This window comes from Galeopterus variegatus, unplaced genomic scaffold, assembly GCF_000696425.1.
Source record: "Galeopterus variegatus unplaced genomic scaffold, G_variegatus-3.0.2 Scaffold12218, whole genome shotgun sequence".
Lineage (NCBI taxonomy): Eukaryota > Metazoa > Chordata > Mammalia > Dermoptera > Cynocephalidae > Galeopterus > Galeopterus variegatus.
The window spans coordinates 1-20656 of record NW_007738329.1 but is presented as its reverse complement, the minus strand read 5'-3'; the positions used below and the strand labels follow the sequence as shown (position 1 = coordinate 20656).

The 20656-nt window shown below is 53.7% G+C and overlaps 1 protein-coding gene across 1 annotated transcript; it reads right to left on the bottom strand.

Annotated features, from left to right (window-relative positions):
* Positions 1-1448: 1448 nt before the first annotated feature.
* TRAF2 (TNF receptor-associated factor 2) lies at positions 1449-14595 on the bottom strand. Its single transcript, XM_008595036.1, has 7 exons — positions 14240-14595; positions 13105-13179; positions 8691-8765; positions 6162-6443; positions 5592-5769; positions 3560-3708; positions 1449-2358 (listed from the first exon to the last, which is right to left on the bottom strand). Exons 1-7 carry the CDS (start codon positions 14480-14482, stop codon positions 2140-2142), a joined length of 1221 nt encoding a protein of 406 aa, XP_008593258.1. The 5' UTR covers positions 14483-14595; the 3' UTR covers positions 1449-2139.
* Between the last annotated feature and the right edge of the window lie 6061 nt (positions 14596-20656).

Here is a 20656-nt window from a genome sequence, read left to right as displayed (position 1 = left end):
CAGTAGAACAACAGGCAATTCACACAGGAGAGGTTCCAAACACACAACAAACCTGAAGATCTCCGACCCCTGTGGAGACATCAGCGAAATTACAATGACACACCATCAGCAGACTGCAGACATCTGGTAGAGCCTGACCACACGAAATGCTGGCAGGGACTACAGGTGATGCGACTTTCTCTTGGTGCTTGTGGAGGCACTGGGGGCAGCTCCTCTACAGAGCCAAGTTGTCAACAGCTAAAAAGGGGGACCTGTGAGCCACCAACTCTCCTCCCAGGTCAACAGGGGACAAGTGAGAGTAGATGTGTGCCACTCTTGACAAAAACCAAACCTTGAAGACACAGATCTCAGTAGGAGAAAAAGACATATTCTCTAGTGGAGTACACACAGCAGTCAAAATCCACAGCCTGGGTGTACCCCAGCATGCTGAGGTTTTAAAAACAGCTTGAGTAAAAAAATAGCTATCTGCAGATAATTCAGTATATGATTTCTGCACCTTTAAAAAACACAATACCCTTGTTTGTGGGTGCAGAAACATATAGAAACAAAACCTAAAAACCCAGGTAGACTAAGGCCATGGGTCGGATCCTATATAGGGATGGCTGGTTGCTCACTTGGAGAGTGTGATGCTGACACCACCAAGTCATGGGTTAAGATTCCCTTACCGGTCATCTTTTAAAACCAAACCAAACCCAGGTGGAACAGGAACAGAATTCATGGTGAGCTGCCTTGGAGAGCTGAGGAGGTGCCCGGCTGGGAAGGAACAGAGTGGGGTGAGCTCCCCCTGCTCCATCCCTTGTTAATTAGGGTGCATGTAGACACAAAATGTGGACACCGTCAGCTCTGGTGCTGGAGTCATTATTCCCTGTGCTTCTCTATTGTGTTAACTTTCCAGAATACAGACGTGGACAAGGATGTCAAGGGAAAGTCAAACTTACAACAGACTCTCTAATAAAGGTGCCAGCGGCCCAGGCAGGCAGCCCACGACTCTGCCCTAAGCAGTTGTGCTCATGCCCAGCCCACACTCAGTCCTGAGGACACACCACCCGGTGACTGGTGAGGGCAGGACCCCTGGTTGGCCCCTGCACAGGGGGCAGCTTGTCCTCATGGCACATGCTTGCTCTGAGCTCCGAGTGGGCTGGGCCAAGGATGGGCACAGACACAGGGCCCTGTGCTCATGGGAGCCCCTGGCAAGGCCTAAGAGGGCAAGAGCTGGACAGGGAAGAACATTCCAGAGGAAGGAATGCTGGGCATTGCCAAAGCCTGAGAGAGAGAGATGAGAGTGTTTAAGGAAAAGAGGCCCCCAGCTGGCTGGAGAGGCAGGCAGGGGCCGGGCACCCTGTGGGGAGGGGTCCATGGGAGGAGAACCAGCCAGTAAGTCGCACAGAGGGTCACCACTGCCAAAGCTGAAAGCCACAGGCCAAATGGAGCAAAAGAACACCAATCACCACAGAGATATGTACGGTTTAATAAAAATTCCTCCTCAGCTTGACGGTGCAGCTGACAAGTCACCCAGGGGAGCTGTACTGTGTGCCCCGCACATTACACCATGGTTGAGGCAGAGGCAGCAGGGGCCAGCACCCTCTCCTGCCCGCTGACCTGACCAAACTGGCACAGGCAGGAGCTGTGTCCAGATAAGCACCCAGGGGTCTAAGAACACTCCCTCCTCTCCAGGGACCAGAGGACAGAGCCCAGCTGCACTGGGTTCCTTGCTCAGTGGCTGCCTGGCCGGCCGGCAGTGACCCCTTCTCCTGCAGGAGCCCCCACCTGCTTTCTGCCTGCCACACCGGAGGGATGCAGGGCTGCCCACTGCACTCCTGCTACATGTGTGCTGCTCCAAAGCCCCTTGCTAACATGTGCTCCCCCTCTGAGCACACCCAGGGCCTCTCCCTTCAGTGTACGGAGAAGACTGTGAAGACGGTTCACCCTGGGAAGCACCTGAAGATCCACGGCCAGTCCCGTGAGGTGCATGGGCTGAGCCGTCTCCCAGGCCTTCCACGCAGTCTCTGAAATCTGAGGACTGGCAGCCCCTGTGGTGTGACGGGGAACTTGGCTGTGCCCAAGCACAGACCCGCCTGCCTTTGTGTGTGAGGCCCTGGCCCTGGCCCAGCCCAGTGTGGTGGCTCCTCACAGAGCCAGCTAGAGCCCTGTCAGGTCCACAATGGCCTTGATGAAGATGGCATCGTCGCGCACATAGGAGTTCTTGGCCTCCATCTTGGAGACAGGACAGAACAGAGGGCAGCCGCTTGCGATGTTCATGTCATTCACCGGCCTCTGGAAAGAGGACGAGGTCACGTCGGGTCTGAAGGCATCGATCACGTGCTCCCGGTTGTTCTGGTCAAGCAGCATCAATGTCACCTGGGAGGAGAGCCGAGAGAGAGCACACTGGTCTGTGAGGCATCCAAGCATCCTGCACTGCAGCTCCTGAGGTCAGACACCTAGAGAGCCCTTGGCAGGTGGCCACACACAGAGCCACCCTATGACCCCGACCAGACGGTGAGGCGGGGCTGAGGCCACACAGCCGGCTGGCCTTGCTCCTACAGTGGCTCCTGTGCACGCAGCCACAGCGTGTGCAGCTTGTCCGGAGGTCTAGGCCTACAGTGGCATTTTCTGTCCCCTGACATCTGGGATCTTAGTCTAAAGCTTATCATCCTGAACTTGTATTGTTTTGTATTTTTTCTGAATAATATTTATTGACAAAGACATTTTCTTGCCAAAGAGATCGTGAAGCATGAACTACCCTCCCTTGAAGAAGAGCACTTTTCAGAGGGAAACCAAGACTGCCTGCCTCTGTGGGGCCGTGGACCTGGAACCACAGCGACAGATGAGGGTGCCTGGTGCCTCCCTCCCCACCCCCCAATGCCCCACATCCACTGGCTGTGGGGGGCAGGGGCAGGGTGCCCGTCTGTTCTGGTGAATGAAAGAGACCACTGTCATTCACCCTAGTCTCTGAATCTTCAATTCTTTAACCAGAAATGGTGTCTGTTTTTCAAAATACAAGTGGAGCATCCCTAATCCAAAAATCCAAAATGCTCCAAACTCTGAAAATTTTTGAGCACCAACATGATGCTCAAAGGAAATGCTCACTGGAGCGTTTCTGATTTCAAATTTTCAGATTAGGGGTGCTCAACCAATTAAGTATCTGCAAATATTCCAAAATCTGAAAAAATCCAAAATTTGCAACACTTCTGATCCCAAGCATTTTGGTTAAGGAATATTCAGCCTGTACTAAGCTGCCCTGTAGATAGAGGGCTTCTGTGTGTTCTTTCCTCTGAAACACGCCCTCTGAGGCAGGGTCCTCAAAGCTGCTGGCCCTGGTGGGTCATGAGCCAGCTACCCACATCGTGGCCAGCATTCAGAAACCCCGGAGCAGACTAGAACCCACCAGGGTGCTCCACTCTAGTGCCAACATGCCTCGGGATGGCACGCCTGCTGCAGATGCCTGAATCTAGTGAGCCTCAGCTACCTATCCCAGGCAGCCTTGCCACCTGCAGCTGCACTGACCCGAGAGGCTCCCAGGTGCTCCCCCAGGGAAGCCCACAGGGACAGCCTTTCGCACCTTCTGGTTGAAGGGCCACCGCAAGAGGGCGTCGTTCGGGCCTTTCATCACCACAAAGAAGAGGGACAGGTGTGTTCCTCGCCCGGTGCCATCACCATTCAGGTAGATGCGCAGACACATCTTGTAGCCATACCTGCTCGTGTAGAAAGCTGGGGAGGAGGGGGAGGCGCCAGTGAGCTGACACCTGGGAAGGGCAGGGCAGGGCTCTTCCTACCTGATTGCCTGTCCCCAAGAAACAGAAACATGCACACAGAAACATTCAGGCTCTGGGAGCAAAAAGAGAGATTTCCTCTCTCAAACTATGCAGAGTTAGTTGCTAATGAAAACAAATTTATTAAAAATAATAATAAAACAAAACTAGTAATTAGAAACATTTTTAAGAACCTTAAATGTAACCCCCAAACCTGTGATGCACGCAACAACTGTTAACTTGAAGGGCCGGTGAAGTACTGTAGGGGAGCCCCCCACCCCAGCAGCTGGGGCTCTTGGCAAAGCTGCAAGGGGAGTCCATGCCCAGCAGGCACAGAAAGAGGCACCAGCTGGGGTGGAAATCTAGAACAGGCAGAGCCGACATCCCTCAGACCCAACAAGGTGCACAGGAAGGAATGACAGCCAGATGCAGCCAGATGTGCACAGCAAACCTGCAGACAGCAATCCTGGCGGCTTTCACTGCATCAACATCAACTTTCACCCTGCCCACTTGTGGGAGTGGAGCCTCCACAGCAGGGCTCTGAGCACTGTGTCTAGAGCCTCCTTCTCATCTTCCCACAGCCTCGCCTAGTACTGGAGCCGAGCTCACCAGCAGCACCGAAGCAGACAACTTAAGACAGAGCCTCTTGCTCCAGCATGGCTCCCACAAAAACCGTCACTGAGGCAGCCTCCACCAATGCTGACCTTTCACCTGCTCTCACTGTGGGAACTCCCAAGAACCCTAATCATAGCAGGTACATTTCAGCTGAACAAAACGTCTGCAAAGGGAAGGATGCCTCCAGAAAGAAGCGTTAACCTGCCTCCAGGTGAGAAAGGGTGGTGCCAGGCCCTGCAGGCTGCCTGGGGTGTTCCCTCGCATTTAGACCTAAAACAAACTTTCATTTTTATCATTTCAACTCAGAGAAGACAGAGTGTGTGATTTTTGTCCATTTCTGGCCCTTGTTGAAGGCACTGTCAGGATGGGCCAAATAGGAGAGTGGCCCCTCCGTGGGAGGCATGGGAGCACCGCAACCCCCAGCACTCAGGGACTTGTACCAGCAGTGCCAAGTTAAATTCAAAGACCAGGAGTCTACAACATCTCAGCCTCACTCCTAAACCTGTGGTTTCAGTAGTAGGTTCACCAAGTGAACATGAGAACAGATGGCACGCAACGGCACGTCCTGACCGGCGCTGCTGAGTCTGCGAAGCAAGCAACTGAGCAGCAAGACGAGCCTGACCAGGGCCAAAGACGGCCGCAGGAGCTCAGCAAGGCCGTGCAGGAGGGGACCACCTCTGGAAGCGCTGCAGAAGCAGCCGCAGTGGAGCACTGAAAGGCGAGGTCTGGCCGGGAACCCTTCCCTCGCTCCCTGTCTGGCATTGCCTTCCAGAGGCCCTGTGAGCTGGGGTGAAGAGAAGCCCCCCACAGGTCTCCTGTATGCAGCAGATGCCAAAACGGAACCGCGGAGGGTCAGACTAGCCCAGACCCCGACCCCGACACCCTGAGCACCCATCTCCTGCCTAGCACCTGCCCTCCTCCTGTCCTCCACCAGCCTCCCCAGCCCCGCACTTTGTCCTCTGTCTGTCCATGGCTGGGTCCCACCACAGTGAAGGGCTGTGTGCCCAGTGACAGGAGCACACTGAGAGCTGGTACCTGGGGGGAAGCCAGCCAGGTACCCAACAACTCCTGCCAGAGGGGGACACACCAGCTGTGCCTCAGCCTCCAGACTCCTCCTCAGGGAATAGTAAACGCTCCTGGTGTTAGCCAGGGACGCACCCAGCCCGGCCCTCAGAGTCCCTTCCATGTGGCCCCAGGTGAGGGGACCCCGGGCACCCAGCAGCACACCTGGGGAGAAGATGGCGGGTGTGCGGCCAGCCACGGCCTCCTGGCGCTTCCTGGCAAAGTCTGAGATCTTCCAGATGAAGACCCCATCATAGGTGGACGCCTCCATCTCGAGGACCTTCTGCTCAAGGGCGGCCACTGCCAGGTCCTTGAGGCCGATGCTCCTCTCCAGCTGCTGCACCTGTCAGGTGCCGAGACCCCTTCCCTCATATGGGAGTGAGGGACCTCCATCCCCATAGGACCCTCCAACTCCACCTGGGGGTTAGGGAGAGGCTGCACATCCACACAGGGCTCTGGGCCAGAAAGTGCACTCAGAAGCCGCACTGGCCGGGCACCTCCCCATCATTGACTCTGCCCTCCCAGCTCAGAGAAGCAGCCTAGCCCGCCCACCTCCACAACCTCCTGGAGTTGGGTCCCCGAGAGAAATGAAGGAAGCCAAAGCCTAATGTAGAAACCGTACTGGGCGGGGTTTGTGGATCAAGTTCTGCGCCGTCCAGCCTCTAAAGCTGCACGGCCCGCTGTAACCTGCGGGGCGTGAACATCGCCCCCAACGCCTGCCTGCTGGGCACAGACCTTGTTGCTCAGGGCTTCAATCTTGTCTTGGTCCAACCGGTGCTGCCGGCCACAGGCCTCAGCAGTCATGGCCACCCTCTCCACCTCCCGGTTCAGGACACAGACGATATTCTCGAAGGTGGCTGTCTTCCTCTCCAGGGTCTCACACCTCTGCAGGATCTCTTCGCTCACCTGGCCCTGTCCTCCTGGGAGGGGCGTAGCCTGCAGGACAGAACTCAGCAGCAGAGCCAGGTGCTCCCGCAGCCACTGCGCCTCGTGCTGCTGCTGATTCTCGCTCTCCACCTGTGGATATGGGGCAGGGGCTCGGCTGTGACAGGCAAGCCCATGGTGGCAGGGGCCTCAGCTGGACTGAGGGGACCCAGGGCCATGTGAGCACAGAACGCCCAGCACTGCTGGCGGTGGCTCGCGTCCAGGATTCTCATCCTTCTCATTTACATGACAGCTAAAATGTGTCACTGTCTGAAAGTCAACTACGTTTCAAAAATGTAAACCTTCCTAAGTTAACTTACTTGCTTTTATTTAAAATAAAAAGGAAGAAAACACCACTTTAAAAAAGTTGCCCACGGGGGGAGGTGGATCGACAGGGTGGAAGCTGACCTTCCTCAAACACACCCACTTTGCAACTAAATAGTTTTCAAACTTCCACAACAAAATTAAAAAATGTTAAAGACATTCTCAAAAAAAGTACAAGTAAAAAGAAACAACGTGAACCTAGTTAGAGGCACAACCACCCAGAGAGCAGAGGGGCGCTGGGAAGTCAAGAACTAGACAAGAGGATGCTTCTCGGTCCTCCTTGGGGAGTTGCAGGGACTATAACGTTATGGCTGAGCCTGGTGCACGTCTGCAAGCATGGGGGAGACCCAGTAAGGTTCAATGAGGTCAGCACAAACCCTAGTCCTTCATCTGAGTGGGATGCATTGCCGTAAACTCACAATGTACTTTCTTATCTCTGACCACCGAAAAGGCCCATGGCAAGGACCATGGCAGTCGTAGTAAGTGCCCTGGGGCCCCAGCAGTGGTCTCTAAAACCACTTCCTTCAAAGAACTGGGCTCCCTGGGGATGGTGGATGCCACATCTGAGCAGGAAGTGGACCAGAACCATACCACAGAAAGCAGGAGACTGTCCAGCACAGATGGAGAAAAAGGAGGCAACGACTGGCCTTTTCACTGGCATTAGAAAAACAAAAAAGCCAAGCATGTAAGGTTATATATAATCAAGTCACCAAACAGGACCATCACCTCGGGCTGGCCAGTTAGCTCAGTTGGATACAGAGGGATTATAACACCACGGTCAAAGGTTTGGATCCCTGTACCAATCAGCTACCAAAAAAAACAAACAAAAATAAAAACAAAGCAATAAATACACATACACAGGGAAAAAAAAAGACCACCACCTCGACGGCCAACATTACACATGCTGTGAACTGTCCCTGTCTTCATGGCGCAGGCAGGTCAGACTGGCGGGATGCCCGGTCCCCAGCTGCCCAGGGGAGGGTCTGCACACTCTGCTTGCTCCCCTCCATCTACCACATACCCACCTTGGCCAGGGCTACCTCTAGCCCAGCAACACTCAAGGGGACACAACAGAGTCCTGATCACAAGGCTCCCATTGTGCAGGAAAAGATGGACAAGAAACAGACATGGGCATGTGTGACAGGTGACAACAGAGCAGGCCAGGGCGGGGGGGTCTATGCACGGGAATCTGGCAGTCATGCAGCTCTAGACGGGAGGAGACTGAGGGCAGTGACAGGGCAGAGGTGAGATCAGAGGCCACAAAGAGGACTCTGAGTCACCGTCCAGGTGTGAAGATGGGAAGCCACAGAAGGATTTTAAGCAAGAAAGTGTCATGATCTGATTTCCATGTAAACACATCAGAGTAGGCAGCAGTGGACGGGAGAAGCTCATCAGGCACCCGCGGCCTGTGTCCAGGTGAGAGATGAGGGTGACGTGCAGGAGCAGTGACTGGAAATGGGGGAGGTGTTGGTGGGGAACCAGGATCCATCTAAGGCAGGCAAGGTTCTCTGTAAGATTGGATGTGACGTGTGAGACACAGGCAAGGACCCAAATAACTGCCGGGTGCTCGGAGCTTTGGCTGGCACAACTGGGTCATGGTGGTGTCCTTTTGTGGGCAAGACAGGAGGATGGGGGCACAGGGACAGTGGGCAGACAAGTGGTCAAGGTATGCCAGCCATGGTAAGTCTGAGACGTCCACTAGACATGCAGAGAGGTTTGAGGCGGCAGTTAGCTGCACTCATTTGGGCGTTCTCAGAGACAGGTGGTGGTCAAAGCCAGGGGCACTACCAGATTATCAAGAGGACAAGAGTGGACAGAGCTGCCTGGGGACTGGGCCTGGGACACCCGAGGGCGGGAGGAGGGGGTGCTGGGATGGAGACCGAGGAGAGGCAGTCAGGGAGGCTGGAAGGAAACAGGGAGGAGCAGGGGCTGGAGACTGAGTGAGCAGCACGTTCAGGACGAGGGTACAGCCCACCCAGCGCCTAGCAAGCCTCCACGGCAGACCCTCAGACTCACCATCTCAGGGCAGCCGACGGCATGGAACCTGCAAGGGACCCGGCACTTGCCGCAAGTCTTGACGTGGTCCTGAAACTAGAGGGACAGGTCAGGTCACAAGTGCCACTTCAGCCCTGACCAGACCAGAACTTAGTCGAAGGATCATCAGCTACACCCAGTGGCCTCTACATTCTCATGCTGAGTGAAACCTGACAACCCATGTCCAAAGTCACATGCACACGCACTTGCCACATGCTCTGCCGTGACCGAGGTGGGCTAGCACCGCAGGATGCCTGTGGACCCAGTTCACGTCTGCGGGGAAGTCTGCCACACAGAATGCAGCCCTGTGCACAGGACCTGGGGGGTGGAGGCCCTGGGGTCGATTTCTGGAGTCAAAGCCCAGAGAGGAATGAGGAGCCCTGTCCCTGGCACAAGCCTTTGCACGTGCTGTTGCTGGACAACACTGGTGGACCACGGGAGAGGCCCCACTGCACACAGACACTGTGCATACAACTAGGCAGCATCTCGAATCACGGAAGGAAGAAGAGACTAGTGTTTTAACAATGGGTGTGAGGATGAGGAACAGCCGGATGAAGAAAGCTGATCGCGGCCCTTGCCTCTCCAGCTCCCAGGCGATGTGGCAAGCGGGCCAGAACACCAGACACTAGAGTCACACCTGCATGTTCCAGAAGGAACCCCGGGATTCCCCCATGCCTGGCGTGGGGAGTGGTCCTAATGCTGACTCAACAGAAAAACTGCGAACAGTGCCCTCCAGAAACGAAGGAAAAAACTGAGAAACATCCTTACATAAAGCAAAATGACAGTTGACTTCCGCTGTATCCCTATACACAGAGAGTTCCAGACATTTGAGAAAGGAACGGCCAACAACCCCACTGAGGAATGGGCGGGAGCCAGACAGACGCTCCCCAGCAGGAGAAATGCAAGTGAGCCTTGGGTAAACAAGAGTCACCCCATTCACAATTTGAGAAATGCAAACTGAAACTGTCCCAGGCACTTCTCACATCCCACTGGCGAAAACCCAAGGCTAACACCCCCTCTGCTGGTAAGTCTGGGGACCAGCACGTCTCCCTGCCGAGGGGTGTGGCAGAGCCCGAAGGGGACCCAGCGACACACTTCTCAGGACAAACCTTTTCTGCAGCTTTCACTTTGGTGCCATGCAACTACTTTACAGAACTAAAGGACTTTTTTTTTTTGTCCTTTTTGAGACCGGCCGCACCGCGCTCAGCCAGTGAGTGCACCGGCCATCCCTATATAGGATCCAAACCTGTGGCGGGAGCGTCGCTGCACTCCCAGCGCCGCACTCTCCCGAGTGCGCCACGGGCTCGGCCCCTAAAGCACTTTTTTAAAAAGAGCAATCTTTGAAACTCAAAATTGAAATTTAACAGATGCAGCTTAATGGTCTACTGAAATGGCAGCTTGTCACAGCAAAACTACAAGTGACTTTAAAACACAGCAATTTGGTTGTACAGACTCTAAAAGCAAAAGGAACTAGATAGAAAATTACATCACACAATTAGTTACTCATATAGTTAGTGCTAATTTCAGTACTGTTATTATGAAGTTATTGACAGTTGATTATTGTCATTACAATAATTAATACTATGAAGAGTCATTCAGCTATAGTAGAATAAAACAAAGTAGCAGGTTAATGTCATCAGGAACTAAGATTTTCTGCAAAAAAAATAAATATAAATACAAAAGTTAGGTAAAAATCCGAAATAGAAATAGTATGAATCCACGATGTATTTCCTCTTAAAATAACGTAAGGACCCCTGCGGTCGCTAAAGTATTTCCAGATGAAGCACTGGTTCTGGGAGGAAAGGAGGCAAGAACGGAGCAGAACCAGCACCGGCCCCTTGTGGCCTCAGGGCCAGTTCTCACGGGGCTCTCGCACTCCATCCAGGCCTGGACATCTCCACTACAGAAGGCTCACAAAAAGGGGCCGAGAAACTGCCTGCTGCATGCTGCCATGGGGCGTTCCTGCCAAGGGGAGGGCAGTGCGGGGGCAAAGCACTGCTGGAGAATGAAAGGAGCTCCAGGCGCCACCACACTGCCCCACAGCCAGGGCCACAGAGACCGCAGCTGGGTGTCTGGCCGCCTCGAGCCTCAGTTTCCTCATCTGGCAAATGATTCCCCTAGGGTTCCTTTAAGGGCTGAAGAAGGATCACCCCCAGCAAATACTAAATAACCTTTCCCTACAGTTATCATCCTCCTCATGAATGGACAGACACGTTATCAAAGACTGGGAACCAGGGAACGGTGGCCATCCACTGGCTTCTTAGCTGGTCCAGTGAGCCCACAGACCAGCATTCAAAGAACCAGCAGCTCCCAACATGCAACATCCCACACCCAGCTCAGCCCTGCATGTGTCCAAAGAAATGAGGGTGAGAAGCCTGACCCAAGCCCCCCAGGCATGCTGAGGTTGGCAGAACAGCTCCCCACAAAACATGTGGGGGAGGCGGCCTGAGATGATGAGACAGGACCAGAGTGAGGCTGCTCCAAGCAAACTTGCCATAGTGTTGACTCTGGAATTATGTAAATGTCTTACATAATCAAAGAACGAAAGTAAATCAAAAAGAAAAAAATCCCTAAACTTTAACAAAAAACCTGAAGCAAATGAACTAACTGGTATACAGTTAGTGACATAAACACACAGAAAAATTTATTCCAGCTGACCTCAGAACATAGCAGCTACACCATTCATCTTTGGAAGTAAGACATTCTTCCAAAGACAAAAAGAACTTCAAAGAAATCGTAAACTTTATTCCGTGGTCTTATTGTAAATAATATTACTATTTTGACTTTAAGCCTACAATACGTACAGAATAAAGCAAGTAAGTTAGCACGGTAATGTTGACAGGAACCAAGATTCTCAGCATAGAAGAAATACAAATACAAAATTAAAAAAGAAATCCCTGAGTGTTACACATAAACTAAAAATATCAGTGTGGACACATCCTTAGCTCTGTCCTCTGAAGGGACTAGGAGCACCAACGGCCACAGGAACACCTGGCACTGAGACCACAGTCCCTACGTCCAGAGGGGCAGGTGGCATCGGCTCTGGCAGCTCCAGAGGTGAGGGGTGTCTGGAAGGTCCCCTCGGGCTGCAGGTGAGGCCCGTAAGCACCAAAATAAAGACGTAGTAGATTAAAACGCACTCAGCTTTTGGTGGGGGGAGGGCGGGAACAAAGCCCACTGGACACCCCGGGCTGCCTGGGGAACCCGCCTTTCCCTCTGAAAATAGAAAACCACAGGGAAAGAGTAAACTTGTGACCTCTCAGTACAAACCATCCCGGGACAACCCAAGAGCCGATGCAGATGAGGGCACGAGGCCAAGGACGCCCATGTGGATCAGCTCCAGCATGGCCCAGCAGGGACAGCACCGGCAACCGTGACCAGGCTTAGCCTCACAGCAGTGGGACATCGAGCTGGTGTCCCGGCCTCCAAAGGGGGTGTAATGTCAGCCGCAGCCCCTCTTCCACATTCCCATCAAAAGACAGAGGTGACCCTCACATTGGGCTTCGAGAGCAAGCTCTAGCCTCCAGGGAAGGTCAAACCATACCCGAGGAAGCGCTCGCTCAGCCAAATCCACAGTGCGTGACACTTGACAGACCCTGTACTGGGGAGGAGAGACTCCCTGTCCGTCGGCCTTGCCCATCCCAGGACTCGAGCTGTGACCCTTATTTAAATGGAAACAAACCAAACAGGCCAATGGGCACATGCTTAGAAAGTGCCACACTGCCGCCAGGCACGGACCAACAACTGCAGACGTCAACCTGACCTCTAGCACGTGGGCACACACTGCATCCCCTCCTGTGGCTGCAGCCTCTCTGGGTGAGCCACCTTTGCCCCTTCCAGTCCAAGAAGGTCAGAGGGTGAGAAAATATGTTTCCACGTTACCTCCCAACCTCCTTTCCCAAAGGTGTCATTGGAGCAGTTAACTCACCCCAGTGTAAGAAGCTACTTTCCTTACAGAACTAGGGATGTGAGGGAACAAGACCCTGTCCCAAGGCATCGATGCTCTATTGCTTTGGCAACAGACCCTCCACCCCAGATCACTTGCTGCAAATACCAAGCTTCAAGGGTAACACCAGCACTTCTCCTAAGTGGCATGTGTAGGGCAACGACAACTTGAAGGTTTAAATGGCCTGTCCAAAAAGTAAATAACAATGTATGTTGGAGGTTAAAGAAAAGGGTTCTAGGCTCAGCCACCTGGCCACTGGCATGCTCAGAAGAGTAGCCAACATGCCTGAACACATCATGCCATCTCGTGACCCTGAGACATGGAAGCTTTGGGCCACTGTTCCTTTGGGCGCCAGGTCATACCTACCCCACACCATGCACTATGGGACCCTCACTGCCAGCACTCAGGCCCTGTCCCTGTGGTCCTCAGAGGTGTGAGGACACAACCTACCTTTTCCCGAGAGATCTTCTTCTTGCCACAGCCTTCACAAGTCAAGGGGAACTTGGGGCAGACTTCGTGGTGTGCCTTAAAGAGAAGCAGTCAGGAATGTTAGGTGTGGACGCCAACAATGGGCATGGGGCTGTGGGTGAGGAGGGGGTGCCCACAACGCTCAGTGGCCAGCACCCGCGGGGCCACAGAAATGCTCTGGTCACCTTCTGACCCTCCTGAGATGGCACTCAACCCTGGGTGGGATCCCGCAGGAGCTTCAGAGGTGTTTAACCTTTCTTCTTTGTTCTGCTAGCCTCCAGAGCAACACCAGAAAGACAAGGCCATCAGGGATGATTTAAAAAGAGAGTGCCACCAATTAGCAACCCTGGGAAGACTGTGTCCAGATGAGGATGGAGAACATCCGCTCTAGGTGGGAAGTGCCAGGCAGGCGGGACTTTCTAGCAGATGGACCGGGCTGGCCTCGCATGCGCCCATCAGGCACCCAGGACATCTCCAAGAGACCCCTGATGTGCTGCTGCGGTGGGCCTGAGCCAGGCCTGTCCCCTTCATAGTTGTCGGGGAGAGGGGAGAGAGGAACACAGGACCAACCCTGGGCATGAGTCAGCAGAAGAGCAGGTGAGACTGGATGGACGGACACACGGCACAGCACAGAAGGAGGTTCACAGGGGACTATAAGAGATGGAGGGGCTCCCCAGACATTTCAGTGATGCATGAAGGACCCCATTTTGATCCTGATCACCACAGAAAACACTGAGGGACAATAGGGATCACGGACACAGCCAGCAGGTGATGGTGAACAACGGCTGCCACGGCTCAGACGTGGTGTCACAGCTTGGGCCCTTTAGAGACACATTCTGAGCACCTCTGGGATGAGAAGACAGTGAGTGAGGTTTGTTCAGTGGCAGTCAGGGGAGCATAGGCCTGCAGAGTGCCAGTGACCTGAGCATCACACGCCCTTCTCTACCTGGTGTGCCCGTGCTTTTCTGAAATGGAGCGCTTTCTACTGGCTTCATCAAGGACCTCCTACCCTCTTGGCTGCAAAGAAAGGGCTGAGGCGGTGGACACAAGCACAAAGGAGCCAGACCAGCCCTGACCACGGGCACTGACTCTCCAGCTCAGCGCCCTGCCCACACACCTTCATGTCTGCCCAGCAGCAGGGTGCCCGGCAGTGCCGGCAGCTCAGGCTTCTTTCCGGGCACTCGTGCTCCGAGTGGCGCTCCCTCTCACTGAGGCGGACCAGGCCTTTGCACGCAGGGCACTCGGTCAGCATGAAGGGGCAGTGTCCTTCGTGGCAGCTCTGGCAACAAGAGAAGGTGTCAACAGGGAGCACAGGACACACTGGGCAGCCCCAGCATTGCCCCTTGACACCACAGCACATGTAGGGGTGGCTCTGTATCTGTGCGATGGCCCCTGTGTGCCATCCTCCCCAACTGCCCTGGAGGCGGACTCTGTGGCTCTCACAGGTCAGAGGGTGGGAGGGAGAGGCTAGTGCATCCTGTTCTCTCCCCTCACAGATGCCAAAGCACACTGCCCCCTCCCTGCCCAGATGAGCCAAGGGGACGCTCTGCTGCAGCTGGTCTCAGATGGTGCCATATCACCCAGGCCCCCCTCCCCCCGCATTCTCCGTGTGAAACCGCTGTGTGCACAGTCGCTGCCAGGGGCTGGAGGGTCCCCACCACACACGTCAGCTCCTGATGGGAAAAGCAGGCTGTGCACATTCTCTGAAGACCAAAAGCACAGTGTAGTCAGTGCTAGGACGTGATCCTGCCAATCTTGGCCCCGTCGTCATTGCAGATGGGAAGTGTGGAGAGGCGGAGGAAGCCCACAGGACACAACAGAGGACAGTGCAGAGCAGCCACAGCTGCCTCCAGCACCAGGAACCCTGGGCCCGGTCATCCAGAAAAGGCCTGAGGCACCACAAGCCCAGCCAGGCCAGGGTGTCGGTGCCCAGGCCTGCAGCAGGATGTACATTTGAAAAGATCTATGCTGTGAGGAATTTGGGCCAAGGAGGCCAGAGCGGGCGGCAAACAGACCAGTCAGGAGCCCACTCGCTTGCTCCACACACGGAGAGCTGCCCACCAGCAAGGCAGAGCCATGCACAACGCGGACAAGCACTGTTCCTCAGAGCTGACAATTTGGTGGCCACTGAGGCAGGAAGGCCCCATCCGGTGAACTGGGAGAGACAGGCGGGAGAGACAAGTGGATCTGCTGACCACAGGAGCGCGCTGCTCACAAGAACAGGGAGATGTCAGGAATGAGCCCCAGGCCACGGGACAGGTGAGGTCAGTCCCTGGGGTCCCTGGCCAGCCTTGGCAGGGACCAGGGAGGAGCAGCAAGAGAACTGAAGCAAGTCTTCTGAGAGAAGCTTGCTATGAAGAGGAACAGGAAAGGGGAGTGGTGGTCAGAGGAACATGGAGCTGAAGGTGGTTTGTTGGATTAGTTTGTGTAATTGTGACACACACACACTTTACCAGCTTAACCATCTCTAAGTGGTCAAGCTACATCAAGCACAGTCCACTGTTTGTGATCATCACCATCATCTCCAGAACTTTCTCATCTTCCCAACTGAAACCCTGTCCCCATGAAAAAACTCCCCACCCCCTCCCCCAGCCCCTGCACCCTCCACTCTACTTCCTGTCTCTGTATCTGACTCCTCTCGGGACCTCGCAGGAATGGAATGCTGCTGCCGTTTGTCTTTCCTTGCCTGGCTCATCTCACTGAGCATAATGTTTAGTTTGTTTTTTTTTTTCCTTTTTGTCTTTTTTCGTGACCGGTAATGGGATCACAACCCTCGGTGTCACGCCCGCACCGCGCTCAACCAGTGAGCAGACCGGTCTCTATATGGGATCCGAACCCTCGGCGGGAGCACTGCCGCACTCCCAAGCGCCGCACTCTACCAAGTGCACCACCGGGCCGGCCCATAATGTTTAGTTTTGAGATGGGAAATCTAGAGCATATTTTGTGTGCCAACAGACATCCCAGACAAAGGAGTCCCCTGATAGGAGGGGAGGAAGACGCACTGTGAGGGGCCGTGGTGGTCCACAGCAGGAGACTGAGAGGCTGACTGCAGCAGCTCCATGAAGATGGGGACAACAGCTCAGTATCCCCCCATGGCCCTGCGGAAAGGTCACTATGGGTATATGAGGGACCGTCTTTCAAGCTCTGGGAAGGGGGCGGGTCTCTAGACAAGCTGTTGTCTTTAGGGCTCACAGGACACACCCTTTTCTTGGGGATGGGCTCAGTAGGCATTTGAGCTGCAGTCTAAGCATCAGTGCTCTCCACAGCTGGGACAGCTCAGGGGTCACCAGGACCAACTATGTCAAGCCAAAGGGGTGGGACCTCAGGGCTCCCAGCCAGTGCAGACACATTCTCTCTCTGCATGGTCCAATGGCTGTGAGAATGCACACCAACACGCTCCCAGGGTCTGTCCACTCAGGAGCAAGTGGGATGCAGAGGGTGAATTCCTGAGAGTGGCCTTATGGAGACTTAAGAGGTGCTGTCCAAGCAGCATCCACACCTCCCAGATGAGCTCCCCGTCATCCCCCCAACCTCATGCCTGAGCCTACAGGGGACTCCACTGAGTGGCCAACATGGGCAGATGGGGTGATTGGGAGCAGCGGCATGCCCGCCGGAAGCAGCACAGGGTTCCCAACAAGACTCCCTGTTGACATCACAGAGGCGTCCCAGATACTGCCATGTGTTCCTGGCCTTAAAGGGCAGTATCCCAGGCCAGCCACTCAGGAAGCACCAGGACCTGCAACTGCTGCACAAAGCCTCTTGATGCTGTTGCAGGAGACGGGAGACCCTGCTCCCGACAGTGTGGGCACCCAGGCCGACTTCCATTCAACCTCCCCAGGGAACATTCCCTCTAAACCTTCTTCCACAGTCATGGCAGCCTTCCAAAGGCACCCACACAGGGCACCTGGGCCAGCCCTCCAAGACCTCTCCAACTCTGAGCCTGAGCATAACCTGCTCACGGAGCCAACCTCCTGAAACCCGACATCACCTGGGACTCGCTACCCACCAATGGGCAGGCGTCTGGCCCTCGGCCTCACTGAGCATGTCATAAACAATCATCAGACTGAACCATGGAGGAGCCTAAGAAACTATAACGGTTTATAAAACATAGAAACTAAAGCATAAATAGTTTAATTTAACTAAAAGACTGTTCTTTAAAGTGTAATGAAATACTCATGGGTAAAATGACACAATGCTTTGCATTTGCCTTAAAATAATCCAGAAGAGGTAAAATATGAGGGCAGGAAGTATAGCTGAAAGAAAACTACACATGCATCACTGCTGCAGGTGGTGGGGCACACAGAACATCACACTGACCTTAGCTCTCTGCCTATACCACTAGCTGCTCAAACTTGCTGTACATTTGAAATTTCAATAACAGGGCTGGCCCGTGGCTCACGTGGGACATGGGAGAGTGTGGCGCTGATAACACCAAGGCCACGGGTTCGGATCCCTATATAGGGATGGCCGGTCAGCTCACTTGGGAGGGCGTGGTGCTGACAACACCAAGTCAAGGGTTAAGATCCGCTTACCGATCATCTTCAAAAAAAAAAAAAGAAATTTCAATAATAAAACCTTTCTCTTGCATTTGTTCTTGAAGTTCCAAGTAGAACCCAGAGTTATGCAGTGGCAGACACATCTGCGCCACTGCCTTATATAACCAAAACAAAGCTCAAGCTTCTCCCCACCCCAGCAGACACTTTTCAGAAACATCAATATTTATTCAACCAGAATTCGAGCTAAATATTTTAAGCAAATACAGATGCTCCTCAACTCATGATGGGCTTACATCCCAATAAAGCTATCATAGTTGAAAATATCATAAGTCAAACATGCTTTCAATACCTGTAACGTACCGAACATCGTAGCTTAGCCTGGCCTTCCTTAAATGTGCTCAGAACTCCTACCTTCACACTTGTGCAAAACCACCTCACACAGAGCCCACTTTAAAGTGCTGAACATCTCATGTAATTGACTGACTACTGCACTACAAGTGAGAAACAGGAAAGTCGTCTGGGTGCTCGAACATGGTTTCTGCTGAATGAGCCTTGTTCTCACTCCACCGTAAAGTGGGAAAATCCTAAGCTGAACCATCGTAAGCTGGGACAGTCTGTACAGTCGTTGTGTCCCTGAATTTCACCAGAATGTGCAATGCATCCAAGTCTACATGACTGTTCCTGATCTTTCATTCGCTCACATGTGCTAACCGGTCTCCTCTCTGGCAAGCCTCCCACCCAGGGACCCTCCGCTAAGCACCTGTGGCTGCCAGTAACGTGGATTCAGCGCTACTGCCAGCACTCAGTGGGTGCTCCATAAACATTTTAACTGAACTGGAGCTTTAAACTCATTCAGTTATTAGAAGCAAAGGCATCATTGCAAAGGAAAAACGTATTCAAAAACTAAACAGGATTTTCTCCCGTCTTCCCACACTTTTCAAATAACTCAGACTATCAAGGAAAAAAAGCTTCAGCTTCAGTATCAGTTTGCACAGTAACACCCCAACAGGCAGCATGTCTGAGCAACCCAGGAGCAAACGGCTGCTGCCTCCTGTGATGAGAGTCAGGGCTACCCTACGCAGAGGTGGCTCCACGCTATGTACAGGACTTGATCTCTGTCCCCGCCTGTGACATTTACAGCCAGCAAGAGGTCTTATCAACAAAATCAAAGGCCACGGCTGAGCTGTCCCAGAGCAGTCCCGCCCCTTCCACATGACCAAACCCGACTCCTCTCAGGGACTTTCCGGAGATCTCAAAGGGTGCAGCCAGGGACTTTCCAGCCTGCATGCCTGCAGGGCTGCCTGGCGCCCAAGCCCATGGGCTGGCTGCAGTCCCTGGCCGTCAGCCGGAGGCCCACACAGCCGCCAACCTTGAGTACCACAGGCCTGAAGGCATCAGAGATCCCAAAGGAAACAGGAGCCCAGAGCTGGGGACTGTTATTCCACCTGTCTCCCAGGGGGTCTCTCAGTCCCCTCAAAGAGTAGCCTGGCACTCCCACTCCAAGCCCACATTGCCCCCTGCAACCACCGGGCACCCCCACCCTCCCAGGAGAGACCCAAATCATCTCCTCAGGGGGCCAACTCCCCTCCCCACCTGGGGCCCCTCCTCTTTAGCAGTGGACAATAACCAGCTGCAGGCCTCTCTGGCTGAGGAGGATGCGGGGTGCACATCACCCACGAAAGCCACAAGTGCAGCTCGGCCCCAGGAGCCTGGCAAGTTTCACACCGCACAGTCAGAGGTAGCCAAAAGGAGGAAAGTATGGCCAGGCACCCAGTGTAGGGAGCAAGAGAAACCCATCAGGAATTCAGGATCCCATTTCCAAACCTGTCAGGCAATTTCCCAGGGTCTGACTCAGAGACCCTGCCAGCCCACTGCCTGGGCAGGGAGGCTTCTCTGTGGGCCTTGGCAGCCCTGTGCTGGGAGCCCCCCTATGCAGAAGAAAGCCAGAGTTCTGAGCAAATAGTCCTTTACAGCATCACAACCCAAGAATGGTCTGGATGGCACCATGGCACTGCCTGCTTTGAGACCCCAATCTACTGCTCTGTGCCAACCAAACAAGGACCCTCACCCCTCCCAGGCCCCTGGCAACCACCATTCTACATTCTGTCTGTATGGATTTGACTACTCTAGGGTCCCCATATAAGTGAAACCACACAGGACCTGTCCATCTGTGTCTGGCTTTTTTCACTTACTTAACATCTTCAAGGTTCATCCACGCTGCAGCATGTGTCAGAATTTCCATGCTTTTTAAGGCTGAATAATACTCCATTGTGTGAATGGACCACTCTGTGTTCATCCATCATCCATGGGTGGATGTGAGCTGTTTCTACCTTTGGCTGTCGTGAACAGTGCTGCTACCATGAGCAAACCTCTATAGGTGGCTGTCTGAGACACAGCTTTTTAAAGGGCGTTTATTATGATGTGGAAGAAGACTCTGCATAACTGGGTGAGCTGCAGCGGCTCAGACTAGTGCTTGCACCTCTCAGCCTCTAAGCTGCAGGTTTAGTTGACATATGCCTAACAGTGACGGGAGGGCCACAGTGAAATCCCAACGTGCCTGTGCAGGACCGCAAGCCCACTTTGCCTGGCACAGAGAGACAAGGCACAATGAATCAGGCGCCAGCCACTGCCTCTGTCACTGGCCAGAGCCCTTCTGTGGCCACTAGCTGTGTGATTTCCAGTGTCAACACAACCCAAAGTAAGAAATCCCTTGCGGCCACATGAGACACAACAGAGAATCGCACCAAACTTGAAAGACACAGTTTCCAATGCAGAACTGATCTGTCCTTCGTGACCAGGAAATGCCACTGCCGAGGTGAACATACTAGCTCAGGGCTACATGGTGCTAGGTCCTCACACACATGGGCACCTCCAATCTGCACTGCTACCCCACAATGGCGGGGTACTGCACCCCCACTGACAAGGAAACTGAGGCACAGAAAGGGTAAGTATCTCCCCCAAGGTCACATGACCCAGGCTCCATGGTGCAGGTCTGAGTTTCTAAATGGACATATTCTTTTTTTTTTTTTTTTTTTTTT